At 38.6% G+C, this 13,713-nt stretch overlaps 1 protein-coding gene across 1 annotated transcript in view; it reads left to right on the forward strand.

Annotated features, from left to right (window-relative positions):
- ITFG1 (integrin alpha FG-GAP repeat containing 1) overlaps positions 1 to 13,713 on the forward strand; it is a 187,414-nt gene that overhangs the window by 83,799 nt on the left and 89,902 nt on the right. The window contains exons 9-10 of the mRNA XM_030581828.1: positions 2,347 to 2,441; positions 8,176 to 8,336. Coding sequence (XP_030437688.1) covers positions 2,347 to 2,441; positions 8,176 to 8,336 — 256 coding nt within the window. The remainder of the gene's footprint in view (positions 1 to 2,346; positions 2,442 to 8,175; positions 8,337 to 13,713) is intronic.

The raw sequence follows: 13,713 nt of genomic DNA on the forward strand, positions 1-13,713 counted from the left end.
TAGTGCATTTCAAATCCAGAAAATGTTTAGGTTAAGGTTTGGACTCCAAACTGAATTAAGGCTCCAACTCTGATTAATATGAGGTTTCCTCAGTTTTGGATTGAAATCTCATTGGATGAAATTTTCACCATATGCAAACTGGAACCACTTTCAAAATTTAATCTTACACACAACTAAAATGTATCAGCGGATGGTTCCCAGTCCGCCAAACCATAAAAACTAAAAGGGATTAAGAACTGGGGTTCTAGTTTTGGCTAGTGTCTAGCAATAATTAAAAATTCATGTTCTGACAGTTAAAAACAAGCATTTTTTCTGGTTTCCTTTTATTCATTAGTTTATTTTAATTCAAAGAACATGTAGAACACAGTGTTGGTTCAATTTACACAGACATGAATCTATATGAAAGCAAACTGTGGTTTACATTGAGTGGCCTATAGATTATTGTACATATATTTAATCTTGTCCATGTGAGAACACCTTTTATTTGATTGGGGGGGAAGTGGGAGAGTTGGATTTATTTTGTTTTGGGATGGACTTTCTGTATGTGTACATTTTGTGTTTTAGTGAAGTATTAGGTTTTTGGGTTGTTACTTTTTGTGATTTTTTCCCCCCATACATAAGTGTCATTTGGGGAAAATTGATCCAAATTAACATAGTGGAATGTTTTTGTTCTGTTTTGCTTTCTCCTAGAATGGTATACTATGCAGAGCTTCATTTACTTATTTGAAAATATAAATGTAAACCTTTCGTGCATGATTAAAATGTGGCACTGGTAAGGTTTAAATGTAAATAAATCAACCCCAAACTGCCATTCCGTTATCAAATGTTTCCTTAATAAAATAAAGTAATTTTCCTGCTAAAAATCTTAATTGCATAATGGAAAGGCTGCAGCATTGTCTACCATTTGTATCGATGCATCTTTAAGATGTAAAGGCAAACTAAAAGACGTAGTTAAACTATTGGAATTGTTATTTTCATGCCTGTTAAATTAGATCTGCAGTAATACTGATTTATGGTCAGTGAAATAGCTAAATTCTGTTCTAAAGTTTTAGTATTGTGAGATTTATCAGGCTTCAGTTTGTAGATAATTTTTTAGTTATTTCAGAGGTATTTTACTATGTGCTTTAAGTTTTTATTTGGATAGGGCTAGGACATCTGGAAGTCAGTATCTTTTGAAGATCAGCAGAAAGCATTTGTCTATGTGAGTTAGGTTGTGCATTGAGATGTGTTCTGTTTGTTGGATATTCATGCTTTATGGTCTTACAGCTCATTCTGCCAGGTCTAAGGAGGTATCAGTGGTATCCCTCTGTAATGTTTCTATCTTGTAAGGATATGCCTACACTACGAAATTAAGTCAATTTTATAGAAGTCCATTTTACACAGTCGATTATGTATGTCCCCACTAAGCACATTAAGTCGGCAAGGTCGATTTTAGCATTACCCCCCTCGCCAGGGAGGAGTACAGAAGTCAATTTTAAGAGCCCTTCAGGTCAATGGAACGAGGTTGCTTGTGTCGACTCATTCATTATAAAATTGACCTAACGTGGCTAAATTCAACCTAACCCTGTAGTGTAGACCAGGGCTAAGTCTGCAAGATTGCTGTCTGGAGGTCTGTACACACGTTTACATGCTCAACTATTCACTCAATTTAGCCTAGGTCTCAGGGTAACTTTCATAAGGTTAAATATGTAAAATGGGATGATTTTACTTTTGAGTGCTTGGAAATGTATGGAACAAATGTGTGAAAAGTGACATTCTTGAAGATTTGTGAACTTGCACAAGGTAAGTCTGAATTCACATAGAAGCCAAGAGCAGCTATCTGTTGTAACGATGTAACTTGAGCACTGTTTTATTTCTTTACCCGACATGTAGGTGTCTATATACACACACTTTTGCATGTCTGTCTGTCCAGTGCATCATTCACAGCAGAAATCACTTCAAAAATGAAATGCATTCTTTGTAAAGATGGACTGCTGTAAAAACTAGTCATTCTCAAAGGCAAACTATGAGGACAATGTCAATAACTCTTTTTTCATTCTGTTGAAATGTGTTTTTACATTTAAGATTAGAAACTGGAACTTTTCTGCATAATGAATCAAAATTAAATTTCTTTAACAAAGAGAAATGCAGTTGCAGGTTCAAACAAAAGTCAAACAAAAGACATGTTGACAAGATTAAGTATTTCAAAAATTCTAATTTTTCTTGACACTTGTCTAATTTGTATGTTTTATCAAGATTTATACAGGCTATTATATATGCACAGTTCATTTTATTTTCTGCTAGAAGAACGTTTGATTTTGCAAATGTTAATGAGCTGATAAGTTGTTTTTTTCTCTTTTTTGGCAGATGGGGATGGGCAAACTGAACATTTACTGCCAGCCTGCGCTGATGTAACTTGTCAAAAAAGTGTCATCTACTTATCTAAACCAGGACTGACTCAGGTATGCTGAGCTTCCATTTGCAGAGACAAAATTGAATACCCTGTTTAATGTAGGGAATAAGAAACACAACTCAGAAGAAATCCAAAACAAATTTCCTGCATTATTAGCTTCTAATGAAGGGAAGAAATTTTTTTCTGTAATAATTGGTTAGAAGTCGTGTTCTTGATAGAATACAATCTATAGATCTTTAAAGGGGGAAGGAAAGGAAAACTGTTTACAATGGACATCTTTTTTTCTTAGTGAAAAGAAAAAATACTTGAAAAAAATACAATTGATACCTTTGATAAAATGGCCTTCTGCATGTACTTCTCCATGGGTAGATGGGGCAATTAACAAAGCTTTTGTCTTATAATGGCCCACTTAATTTATGCTAATTCTCCTGGATGGGCTGTGGGGGGGGGGAGACAATTCCTGTGCCTGGATTCACTACATCAGAAAAAACATTTTCAAAGTTATAAAGCAAAACACACGTATTTCTGTATAGCATGGAATACAGACATTACAAGTGAGATTAATGCGTGCAGCAACTTACAAAATTTCAGTCTAAACGCTAAATACATTCTTATAAGACTAATGCCTATTTTGTACAAAACTAACATACAGGGGAGCTGGTTTGGTTTCCAGCTATAAGTCTGTCAGTTCTTAGCTAATGTCTACAGCGTTGGCCAGAGGTGACACTTGGTTACCAGTGTCATACCACCCACTCAAAATGGTGCCTGAACTGAGCAATGTAGTAGCATTGGTGCTTTTTAAAGACCAGTTTTTGGTTGAAAAATTGGAAAATTCAGGCTGAATTAATCAAATGAGTATTTAATCTCTTATGCCCATTAAATAAATGAGTTGTTTTAATGTAAAATATTCATTAGCATAGACTATACGGAAAAGAATGAAATATTTGAGGTATCCTGTTTAAATAATCAGTTTTTAAAGGATGTGTCAGTTTTTACATTTATCACAAAGTAGCAAAATATTTGGGGCTAAATTTTTATGTTTTGCACCATTTACACATCTGAACAATGGCTTTTAATCATAGATGTGCATTTTTACACTGCACCCCCTGCAATTCTGCAATAACATTTTTGAGATGTGGTGACCAATTCTGTACCTAAGTCCCATTATCAAAAGCGATTTGGGCTCTTAGGAGCCAAAGCCTTATTGAAAATCAAAGAGATTTAGGATCCTGTGTCACTTTTGGAAATGGGATTTAGGTGCCAAAGTAGAGCTGTTGGAAAAAGCACGTTTGTTGAACCTGAAATTTCTTACAAATCCAGTCAGGTTCAGCAAACTTTCCTGGTTCCCTGGCAGCTCAACAGGGGAGTCTGGCCATGTGAACTGCCCTGGAGACATGGACCCAGGCATCTAGGGTCTGCAGTTCTGGGATAGCCACACCCCCCACCCCATGCTAGGGCTTCTGTGCAGGCCGGATCCTGATAATTCCAGAAACCCTAGGAAACCTGGCTCTCGGAACCTAGATGGCTGTCTCTATGGTGCCTGGAAGTAGGGAGTCTAGAAACTTGGGGGACACTCAAGAGCTTTCAGGATTATTACCATGGAGCTGAAAGCCTGGAGGTCCGGAGGTTCCAGGGCCAGAGACCCCAAAGCTTCAAGTCTCCTGGGCCAGCTGGCTCCCTGTGTTGTTTGCCTAGGTAACTAATAGCAATGGTGAAACTGACAAGAATGTCAGTTTCGGTCAGCCGCTCCTAGCCCAGGCAGGGCCAGCTCCAGGCACCAGCACAGCAAGCAGGTGATTGGGGCCAACTGAAAGGAGCGGCATGTCCAGCTCTTCGGCGGCAATTTGGCAGTGGGTCCCTCAGCCTCTCTCAGAGGGAAGGACCTGCTGCCGAATTGCCGCCGAAGAATGAAGCGGTGGGGTAGAACTGTCATCAAAGTGCCGCCAATCGTGGCTCTTTCTCCGCCCCCACCCACCCCCCGGCGCTTGGGGCAGCAAAAATGCTGGAGCCAGCCCTGAGCCCAGGAAACATATTTTGGTCCAGAAACAATGTGTTTCCAAAATGAATTTTTCCAGGGATTCCAGGTCATGAAAATTTTGAAATATTTTGTTGAGTTCCAGAACAGAACAACCAAACAAAAAACTCAGATTTCTCACAAAACTGAAATCCTGTGTTTCAGTAGTGCTTCTCTTAAGTTACAAAGTCACAGAGACACCTTTTGAAATTGTACCCTAGGTATTATTTTTTAATTATGTAAAGTGCTCATGAAAACAGGGATGACAAAAAAAATGTGGTTGGAATTTTTATTATTTTCAAATCTTTCTGTTTTAGCATCTAGCATAGATATTTTGCCATTAATAGTTGCTCATGAACAGGAAAACACAGAGCATTCCTTATAAGTAAATCCATTTTCCTTCTTAGACTAAACCACTGTCCTGTTAAGTATCAGGCGGTAGCTGTGTTAGTCAGTATCCACAAAAACAACAAGGAGTCCGTTGACACCTCAAAGACTAGCAGATTTATTTGGACATAAGCTTTTGTGGGTAAAAAAAACCACTTCTTCAGATGCACAGAGTTTGAGAAATGGGTTTTTTACCCACAAACGCTTATGCCCAAATAAATCTGCTAGTCTATAAGGTGCCACCAGACTCCTCACTGTCCTGTTTACTCCTTTAAAATATATAATATACACTCTTAGAGTTTGAGAGTTAAATTTTATGAATTGCCTAGAATAAATTAAAGCATGTAAAATGTAAATACCTCGTATAAAATACAGGACTGAAAATGTTTGAATGTAAAATTGTTTTAGGACAGTATGGTGCCAATGATGCCATATGGTGGAAATTAACAAAGGAATTGAAGAAATAAGTCTCTTTTATTATCTCATAATATTTTGCATTTTATTTTGTTTTTAAGGCATATGCATTCCTTTTTTGAGGCCTTCTATTATTTTCCTACATTGTAAACAAAAATCATAGAATCGGAAGATTTTCAGTAGCATTGTAATTTCCTCACTACATCAATCAATCTGCACGTCAGTCTTACAGTAATAAAATAATCAACCAAAAACCCTTAGACCATTTTCTGCTAAAATAGTAAATAACAATAATAATCTGCTGTGTCTTTCCCCAATCTGAACCTTAGAGTCCAAAAGTTGGGGTACCAGCATGAATTCCTCTAAGTTTAATTACCTGCTTAGATCTGATAAGCTACCACCAACCAGGAACTCCAGTGCCTGATACACTCTGGTCCCCCCAAAACCTTCCCTGGGGACCCCCAAGACCCAGACCCCCTGGATCTTAACACAAGGAAAGTAAACCCCTTCCCTCACCGTTGCATCTCCCAGACCTCCCCTCCTTGGGTTACCCTGGAAGATTACCGTGATTCAAACTCCTTGAATCTTAAAACAGGGAGGAATGTCCCTTCCCCCACTCCTTTCTCCCTCACCCAGAGGCAATACAGATTCAAGCTCCGTGAATCTAAAACAAAGGGATTCCCCCTTCCCCCTCCCTTCCCCTTCCCTGTTAAGTACAGACTCAATTCCCTTGAGCCTCAACAAGGGGAAAAAATCAAACAGGTCTTAAAAACAAAACTTTTAATAAAAAAAAGAAAGAAAAAGGTAAAAGTTATCTCTGTAATTTAGGTGGTAAAAGTTAAAGGGTCTGTCATCTTATAGAATCTGGAGAAAAAACCTCCTCCAGCAGAAATACAATTTAAAATACTTTCAGCCAAATACACATTAAAACTCTACCAGCCAGATATACATTTGCAAATAAAGAAAACCAATTCAAAAGACTATAACTGCCTGTTCCTTAATACTCACTATTCTGAATATATAGGAGACTGTAGCAGAGAGATTGGCAAGAAACCTGGTTGCACGTCTAGTCCCTTCCAGGACCCAGAGAGAACAAAGCCAAACCCAAAAAACACAAACAGGCTTCCCTCTACCGAGATTTGAAAGTATCTTGTTTCCTGATTGGTCCTCTGGTCAGGTGTCCGCTTCACTATTTGTTAACCCTTTACAGGTAAAAGAGACATTAACCCTTAACTATGTGTTTATGACAGAGGCCTTCTATTATTTTCCTACATTGTAAACAGAAATCATAGAATCGGAAGATTTTCAGTAGCATTGTAATGTCCTCATTACATCAGTCAATCTGCACGTCAGTCTTACAGTAATAAAATAATCAACCAAAAACCCTTAGACCATTTTCTGCTAAAATGGTAAATAATGATAATAATAATCTGCTGTGTCATCACTGGCAGAAGAAAACAATAGGCTAATTTTATTGACTTGTATAAAAGTACTTTATGTTTTTGTGTTCTGTAATTTAGAATATATGCACCCATTGGAAACAGAGCCTGCAGTTTATAAGGCTACTGTTTATGAAGTAATATTCCTGTGGGAGTGAAAACAGAATAATAATTCATATTTCCTCCTAGCAGTTTCTTTTCAATGAGGTACTGTAATGAGTATAAATGCCTTAGTTTCTCTAAAATCACATCAAGTATGAGAAAATGTATATGATAGGTCTTCTACAGCTATAGAAACTTGGTTTTTTGCCATAAAGGTTATATGAGTGAATGATGCCATGTGACATAAAAATTGTATTATTCTTTATTGTTCTGACTTGAACAGTGGTTTTTTAAGATACTCTTTTGCACCATAGTACCTGGATATTTTATGTCTGACAAATTAATGTTAGGGAATCTGTTATTCCTTTGACGTACACATGTAATTCCCTTAAGAGAATTACACTGTCTATTAATGCCGTCTATTTCTCTCTTTCAGATACATTGTCCTAGACTTTTCAAAAGTCTAGCTATTTACAATAACTAAAAAAATAATTATCAAAACAAATTAGTATATGGATGCCAACAATTTTTGAAAAACACAACAGGAATCTACTTATTGATTTCCATTTTGGTGTGGTTTTTTTTTCCACCCTTTTATTTAGGCAATCATAAATAGTTTTGTATATCTTCATGATACCACCAGTTTGGTAAATAGCATGTGCAAACATTTTCTATTCAGAAACAATAACAAAACAACAAAACAGTATTTCAGACCATAGGTCTAATCCTTGGGTCTTCTTGAGTTGTGCTGGTGGCAAGACAAAAACATCTGTCCCTTTTATGCTTCCTCCCAGTCTTAGAACTCCTTTCGCTCCAGTGCAAATTTGAATAACTTTAGGATTGCTGAAATTTGTGTCTGTCTGATTTCAGCTCAAGGAATCATTCCAGCATCAAGGGATAACTGGCATGCAACAGAACTCCTATTACACTTCCTTCTCTCAGCCACACTTTGAACACAATCTCTCCAGCAGTGTTCACCAACCTGTCGATCCTGGAGCCTCTGCCAGTTGATTGCAATCTCTGGGCTGCTAAAAGTCCAGTGGTGCAGCAGGACTCAGGCAGACTGGCTACCTGCCCTGGCCCCACACTGCTTCCCTTACTGCCCCAACACCATCCCCATAGCTCCCATTGGACAGGAACCGGCCAATGGGAGCTGCAGGGGCGACGCTTGTGGGTGCGGGCAGGGCACAGAGCCCCGTTGCTCCTCTTTCCCCCAGGAGCCGCAGAGACATGCCAGCAACCAGCCGCTTCCAGGATCAGCATGGGGTCAGGGCAGGCAGGCAGAGTCTGCACTTCGCAGCCCCTCCTACACCCCTGCCCCAGGCAGAACAGTCGTAGATGTGAAATGATGATCTGTTTAGTTGCGTCAGATACTTTTAGCAAATAAAACGTATACCTCTAACTCCAGTTACTTGTTACTTTTTCAGTGGATACCAGTGTTACAGGACTTCAGAAATAAGGACACGCTCTGGGGTTTTGTGCCATATAAAAACAATCAATCCTCAATTCCAATTACTCTTCACATTGGAGATTACAATATGGATGGCTACCCAGATGCTCTTGCCATACTAAGGAATACTTCTGGAAGGTATAGTATATATGAAGCTACAAGTAAAAACACTGTTGAAACATATATCGAAATATCAGTTCATGCAATTTTAAAAATTACACCATTGATTAGAATAATGTGTATGAAATTGTTTTAGTGTTAGATTATCTCTTCTTTATAAAATGAATAGTTAATTTTATATTTACTAAGCATTTGCCTTCTTAAAAGGTTTAAATTTTGCATGAAAATTGTAAAATCCATAATAGCATATGGCCAGATTGTGGCTCAACATGCAGTAGTGCACAGGGAAGTTGAGGGAAAAAGGGACTTCTTGCTTCAGTGTTCTAGATCACCAGGAGATCTTTTACCTTTGGAGAAGCAATTGATTTAGAGGCATCTGTTATATTGACAATAGTCGTGTATGTTCCAAGCTTAATTAACGTTAATAGTGGGGTTCTCCAATGCAATACAATTATTTTTTATTTAACAGGAAAAATAATTCGGTGTAGGGGTAGACCTGGGGACTGGGAAACTCTGGGAGGGTGAAATTATTTATTTGTGAATATCTGCAAGTTTTTCTTGAACTTGTACCGCTTCAGTCTGATGAATTGCTCACATTGGAATCTCCTTCACCTGCCTGATCCTCAGTTCTCAGTGAGCACCTGAACAGTGATTTAAATAGGAGTTCACTCTCCATTATGACTTGTGGAAAGCTTAGCTCATTTTCCAGTCTCCAAAGTTCAGCAGTCTGGTTTCTTTCTTCCATTTGTTTCTGTCAGTGCTGAGGTTTGATGTCTTTGTCCTTGTTCTGAATATTGAATCCATCTCACCACCCAGTAATTTCCCTTTCTTTCATCTTTCTTTTCTTTCCAAGACACTTACAGTTAGTGAAGATTCACCTTATCTAAATCTATCTTATTTTCCCCGTCTTCCCTTCATTTTCATCTTTTCTTTTACTCCTTTCTCTGTTCCTCAACCACTTTGTCATTTTTCTCTTTGTTTTCTTTCTCCTTTCAATCTCTTCCCCATTTGTTCTTTATGGCTTCTTTCCTCTTTCCTTCCCCCCCCAACTCCGTTTATTCTTTCCCCAAGGAGTTCTGCATCACCATGATGAAGTTAATTTTTCTGATGTCAGCACATAGCTCTTAGCCCCCATACTGGGGGAATAGAGGAGAGTGTCCCACACAAATTTCCTTGCCCTTTACCCAGCCCTACTTGTGTTGGCTGTAGGGAGTCTAGTGCTGTAACAAAATATCTTTCCACATTCTTAAGACTCCATTACTTGTATCAGCAAGTTGCTCATATTTATTTCTTCATTTGGATATTTCCTCCATATTCTGGTCAAGGGGAAACTATAGCACTATTTAATACTGTTAAATTTCAGTGCAGATCTATGAAAGCCTCTCTGAAGGCCTTTGAGCCAACTTCACTGATTGCTTCCTCAGACAACCAGCAGTTCCCTTTCATATGCTTGGAATTTTGGGAGATGAACTGACCTTTGGCTGGAAAATATTCCTCTGGTTCTCCTTAGATCTGTATTTTGAGTCTTCTCTTTTTCTTTTTTGAAATTGATAATAGCAAATTGACAAAGCCCTTCTCCATTCAGGTAGTCGGTGTATGCCTCGCCCGTAGCAGCTACTTCACACTCAAGCAGTTGTTGACCCATTTAATTTTAATGCAAAAAACTGTAAATACATTTTATTGTGGCTGTCACACGTTTCTCTGCTCAGTATCTCCAGTTCTTTGTCACAGTAATGCTGTCCCAATATGACCCACACAGCCATAGCAGCATGCAGAGTAATAGTATTTAGACTAGCCCATTTCTCTGGATTTTAATAGTCTGCACCAGCTGAAGAAACCAGAGTTGGCACACAGTACTCCAGAAGACATTATGCCCAGTCACTTATGTTCTAATGTAAATGTTGTACTTCATACATATGTACTTCTTGCATTTATGTGCTTTAGGATTTAATAATAAGTTGTAATACATAAAACACATAATTTTACCTAATTACTGTGTGTTATCACACAACAAAAAGGCTAGAGAGAAACAGGAAGCAAGAATCAATTCCACATATTCAGTAGCTCTTTACAGCGTAAAGTAGGTATACAGCCAGAAAGAGACCCCCAAATGCTCCGTTTACACAGACAACTGTGTTAGTTTCCGTTATCCTCCTACAGTCCATCTCTTCAAGACCTTCAAACAGGTGATACAAAAATCCTTCCTTCCCAAACTGCTTTCCCAATGCATCTATTGTCATCACTTTCTAAAATGTGTCTGTAATATCACACACACTCTGTTGCTTAGTCCTCTGTGCTATCATAGTACCAGAAAAGAAAAAAGCATCTCAGGAGTCCCTGTAATACTTTAAAAAATCCCTACAATCCACATTTTAAAAGCTCCATAAACTCAGATTACTGAGATAGTCATGAAATCTAATCCACAGTAAAAGGAATTTTTAAAATGCATGTCATTAAAGGTGTATCTTGTAAAGCTATATTTAGTATCCTGTCAGTCTGCTGTAAGTACCACTAGGATATTAGTATTTGCAAGTTGTGCAAATTTTAAAAATCTTCTCATTTTATTGATAAGTGTATGGAGGGAATGGTATGATAAGACTTCCTACAATATGATCTGCAACTGCTAGCAGCAGATATCTCCAGTGGCTGGTGATGGGACACCAGATGGGGAGCACTCAGAGATACTACAGAGAATTCTTTCCCAGGTCTCTGGCTAGTGGGTCTTGCTCACTTGCTCAGGGTCTAACTGATTGGTATATTTGGGGCTGGGAAGGAATTTTTCCCCCCCCCGGTCAGATTGAGGGAGACCCTATGGGGGTTTTGCCTTCTTCTGCAGCATGGGGCATGTGTCACTTGCAGGTTTAAACTAGAGTAAATGGTGGATTTTCTATAGTCTTTAAATTATGAAGTCTTTAAATTATGATTTGAGGATGTCAGTAACTCAGCTAGAGGTGAGGGGTCTATTACAGGAGTGGGTGGGTGAGGATTTGTGATCTGCAAAGTGCGGGTAGTCAGACTAGATGATCATGATGGTCCCTTCTGACCGTAAAGTCGATGAATATATTAACCTTTGGCCCTGAGACCTAGACCGTATTGGGCACTCAGCCCTGTAAGGGCTTGAAGAGTTGGTACACCTGCCCAGCAGTCATACTATAGACCGATGCCCACATGTGGTGCCAGGGCTGTCCTTAGGATTTATGGGGCCCTACGCAGTATTATTAAACTGGTGCCCCTATGCCAGATGGCAGCCCAAGCTCACAGCCTGGTGGGGGAGGGGGAGGAGGGACTTGACAGCAAAGGATAATGAGATGCCCAGCCTGCCTCATGGTGGCGGAGAGTCACAGTTCCCCGCAGAGACTTCCATGCACTCTCCCTCATGCAGAATGGACATGAAGAAAGTACCTAATTAAAAGCACTAAAATTTGGGGAAAAAAAATGTCAGTCACAGGTTTTTTGATATGCCCTGAAGTTTGTCAGAGATTTATTTGCAAAAACTTCATAGTAAGGGTGAGTCAGCTGTCCTGCTGAATACAACATTACATATAATGGAATACATGATGCAGCTCTTCTCTGTTTTACATTTTCTTCATCAGTATTTCTAAGTTCAATTTATATTTTAAATGTACTCAAATCTTAAGCCAGCATTCCAGATTACTACATATTTAACTCACTGAAACAAAGACATTCTTTTAAATTAATCAGAGAGGCTTAGTGTGTTCATAACAATGTTCATTGCTTTTAGAAAAAGGGAACAGTAATTTACTTTGTGTGACCTCCATAACAAGAGACATGGTTATGAAATTTCACCAACTTTAAAAAAATATGTTTCCAAAGATTTTAGGTATAACAAGGATTTTGTCTTACTAAGCTACTGATTTTGCTGGAGGGTTCTTTTAAAACTAGTTTGTCGGATAGTCAGAAGTAAAGAAAGGGAACTCTTTGTCCAGCTATCTGGAATGGAAGGACTGTTGTCCCTTTAAGGGCTCTCTTCAGTGGGGTGTGGGGGGAGAGGTGGTGAAGGGATGGACAGAAAGGACAGGAAGACTTGGAAGCACTTTTTTTTTTAACTATAGTAATTAAAATGTGTATTTTAGATAAGGGAGGTCTTTTGAAGGATTTATTTAAAAAACTATGTGTGAAGATCCACACATTTAAGGCTAAAGATGATTGTGCGTCTAAAACTCTATGCAAGCATTTTTTAGAAATGTGATTTTATAATCTTCACCAACTCACTAATGAAATATTTTTAAAGCAAATTTTAAACTAAGGTCCTGTAGACTGACATGTTCTGTGTAAATATTACATTAATGCACAACTGTTTTTGTCAATAAAGTCAGAAACTGACAGTATAAAAATTTATTTGGGCATAAGTTTTCGTGGACATCTGATGAAATGGGTTCTAGTCCACAAAAGCTTATGCCCAAATAATTTGTTAGTCTTTGAGGTGACACAAAGACTCGTCCTTGTTTTTGCTGATACAGACTAACAGGACTACCACTCTGAAACCTGTCAGTATATACCTTGGGGTTGGCAAATGCCTGTTAAATGGCTTTATTACCCCTTGAATGTCTCTTTAACAGTTTCAATGTTGTGCTAATAGGTCTGGCAGGCTGGAGGTTTTTTCACTTTTAACTACTAGATTCCCTCCCAAGGAAGACTCACCAGGCTAGAGCAGCCATCTGTGGGAGCCTGCAGGAAGGGTCAGAACAGGGATAGGAAAACAAGAGGGTGGACACTAAGACCCAGTGGTGCCCCAAATTTTCAGGTGCCCTACGCAGCTGCCTATGTTGCCAATGCCTAAGGACGGCCCTGATTACTACAGGGTAATTGGAAGACCTGGAGCCAGTTAAGGCCCTAAGACCTAATAAAAAACTTTTTGCCTGGAAAAGACTCAAGCTCTTTAGAAAAAGTAATCAATCGTTTTTTAGTATATGAGGAGAGGTGCGAGAGAACACATTACCAGAAACTTTCATACTCTGCTAAAAGAATGTTTAGAACATTGCTACATCTTAGCTAAGAAACCAGTATCTCATGGCTTGAAGACCCACTCCACAAGAGCCATCACAGCATCAGTGGCATGCCTTATGCCAGTTCCCATATCAGAGAGAGATAAAGCAGCAACTTGGAGCTCAGTGAACACTTTTACCAGATATTACTCCTTGGATTTAGCATTGTGCTACAACACCTTGTTTGGGAGAGTGGTGTTGTGTACCTGGGGGAGCATGAACCTGTTTTTACACATATTAACTAATAAAATTAGTTTTCTATAGTACTCATTGTATGAGGGAGTGATGCACATTTTTTTTAGTAAAATGTCAGTTTCCCCTGAATAGTTGAGAGAGAAAGTCTTTCAGAGATCAAAAATAATCTTTACCACCATTCATTGTTCTATGAA

This window comes from Gopherus evgoodei, chromosome 12, assembly GCF_007399415.2.
Source record: "Gopherus evgoodei ecotype Sinaloan lineage chromosome 12, rGopEvg1_v1.p, whole genome shotgun sequence".
In the NCBI taxonomy this organism is placed as follows: Eukaryota; Metazoa; Chordata; order Testudines; family Testudinidae; genus Gopherus; species Gopherus evgoodei.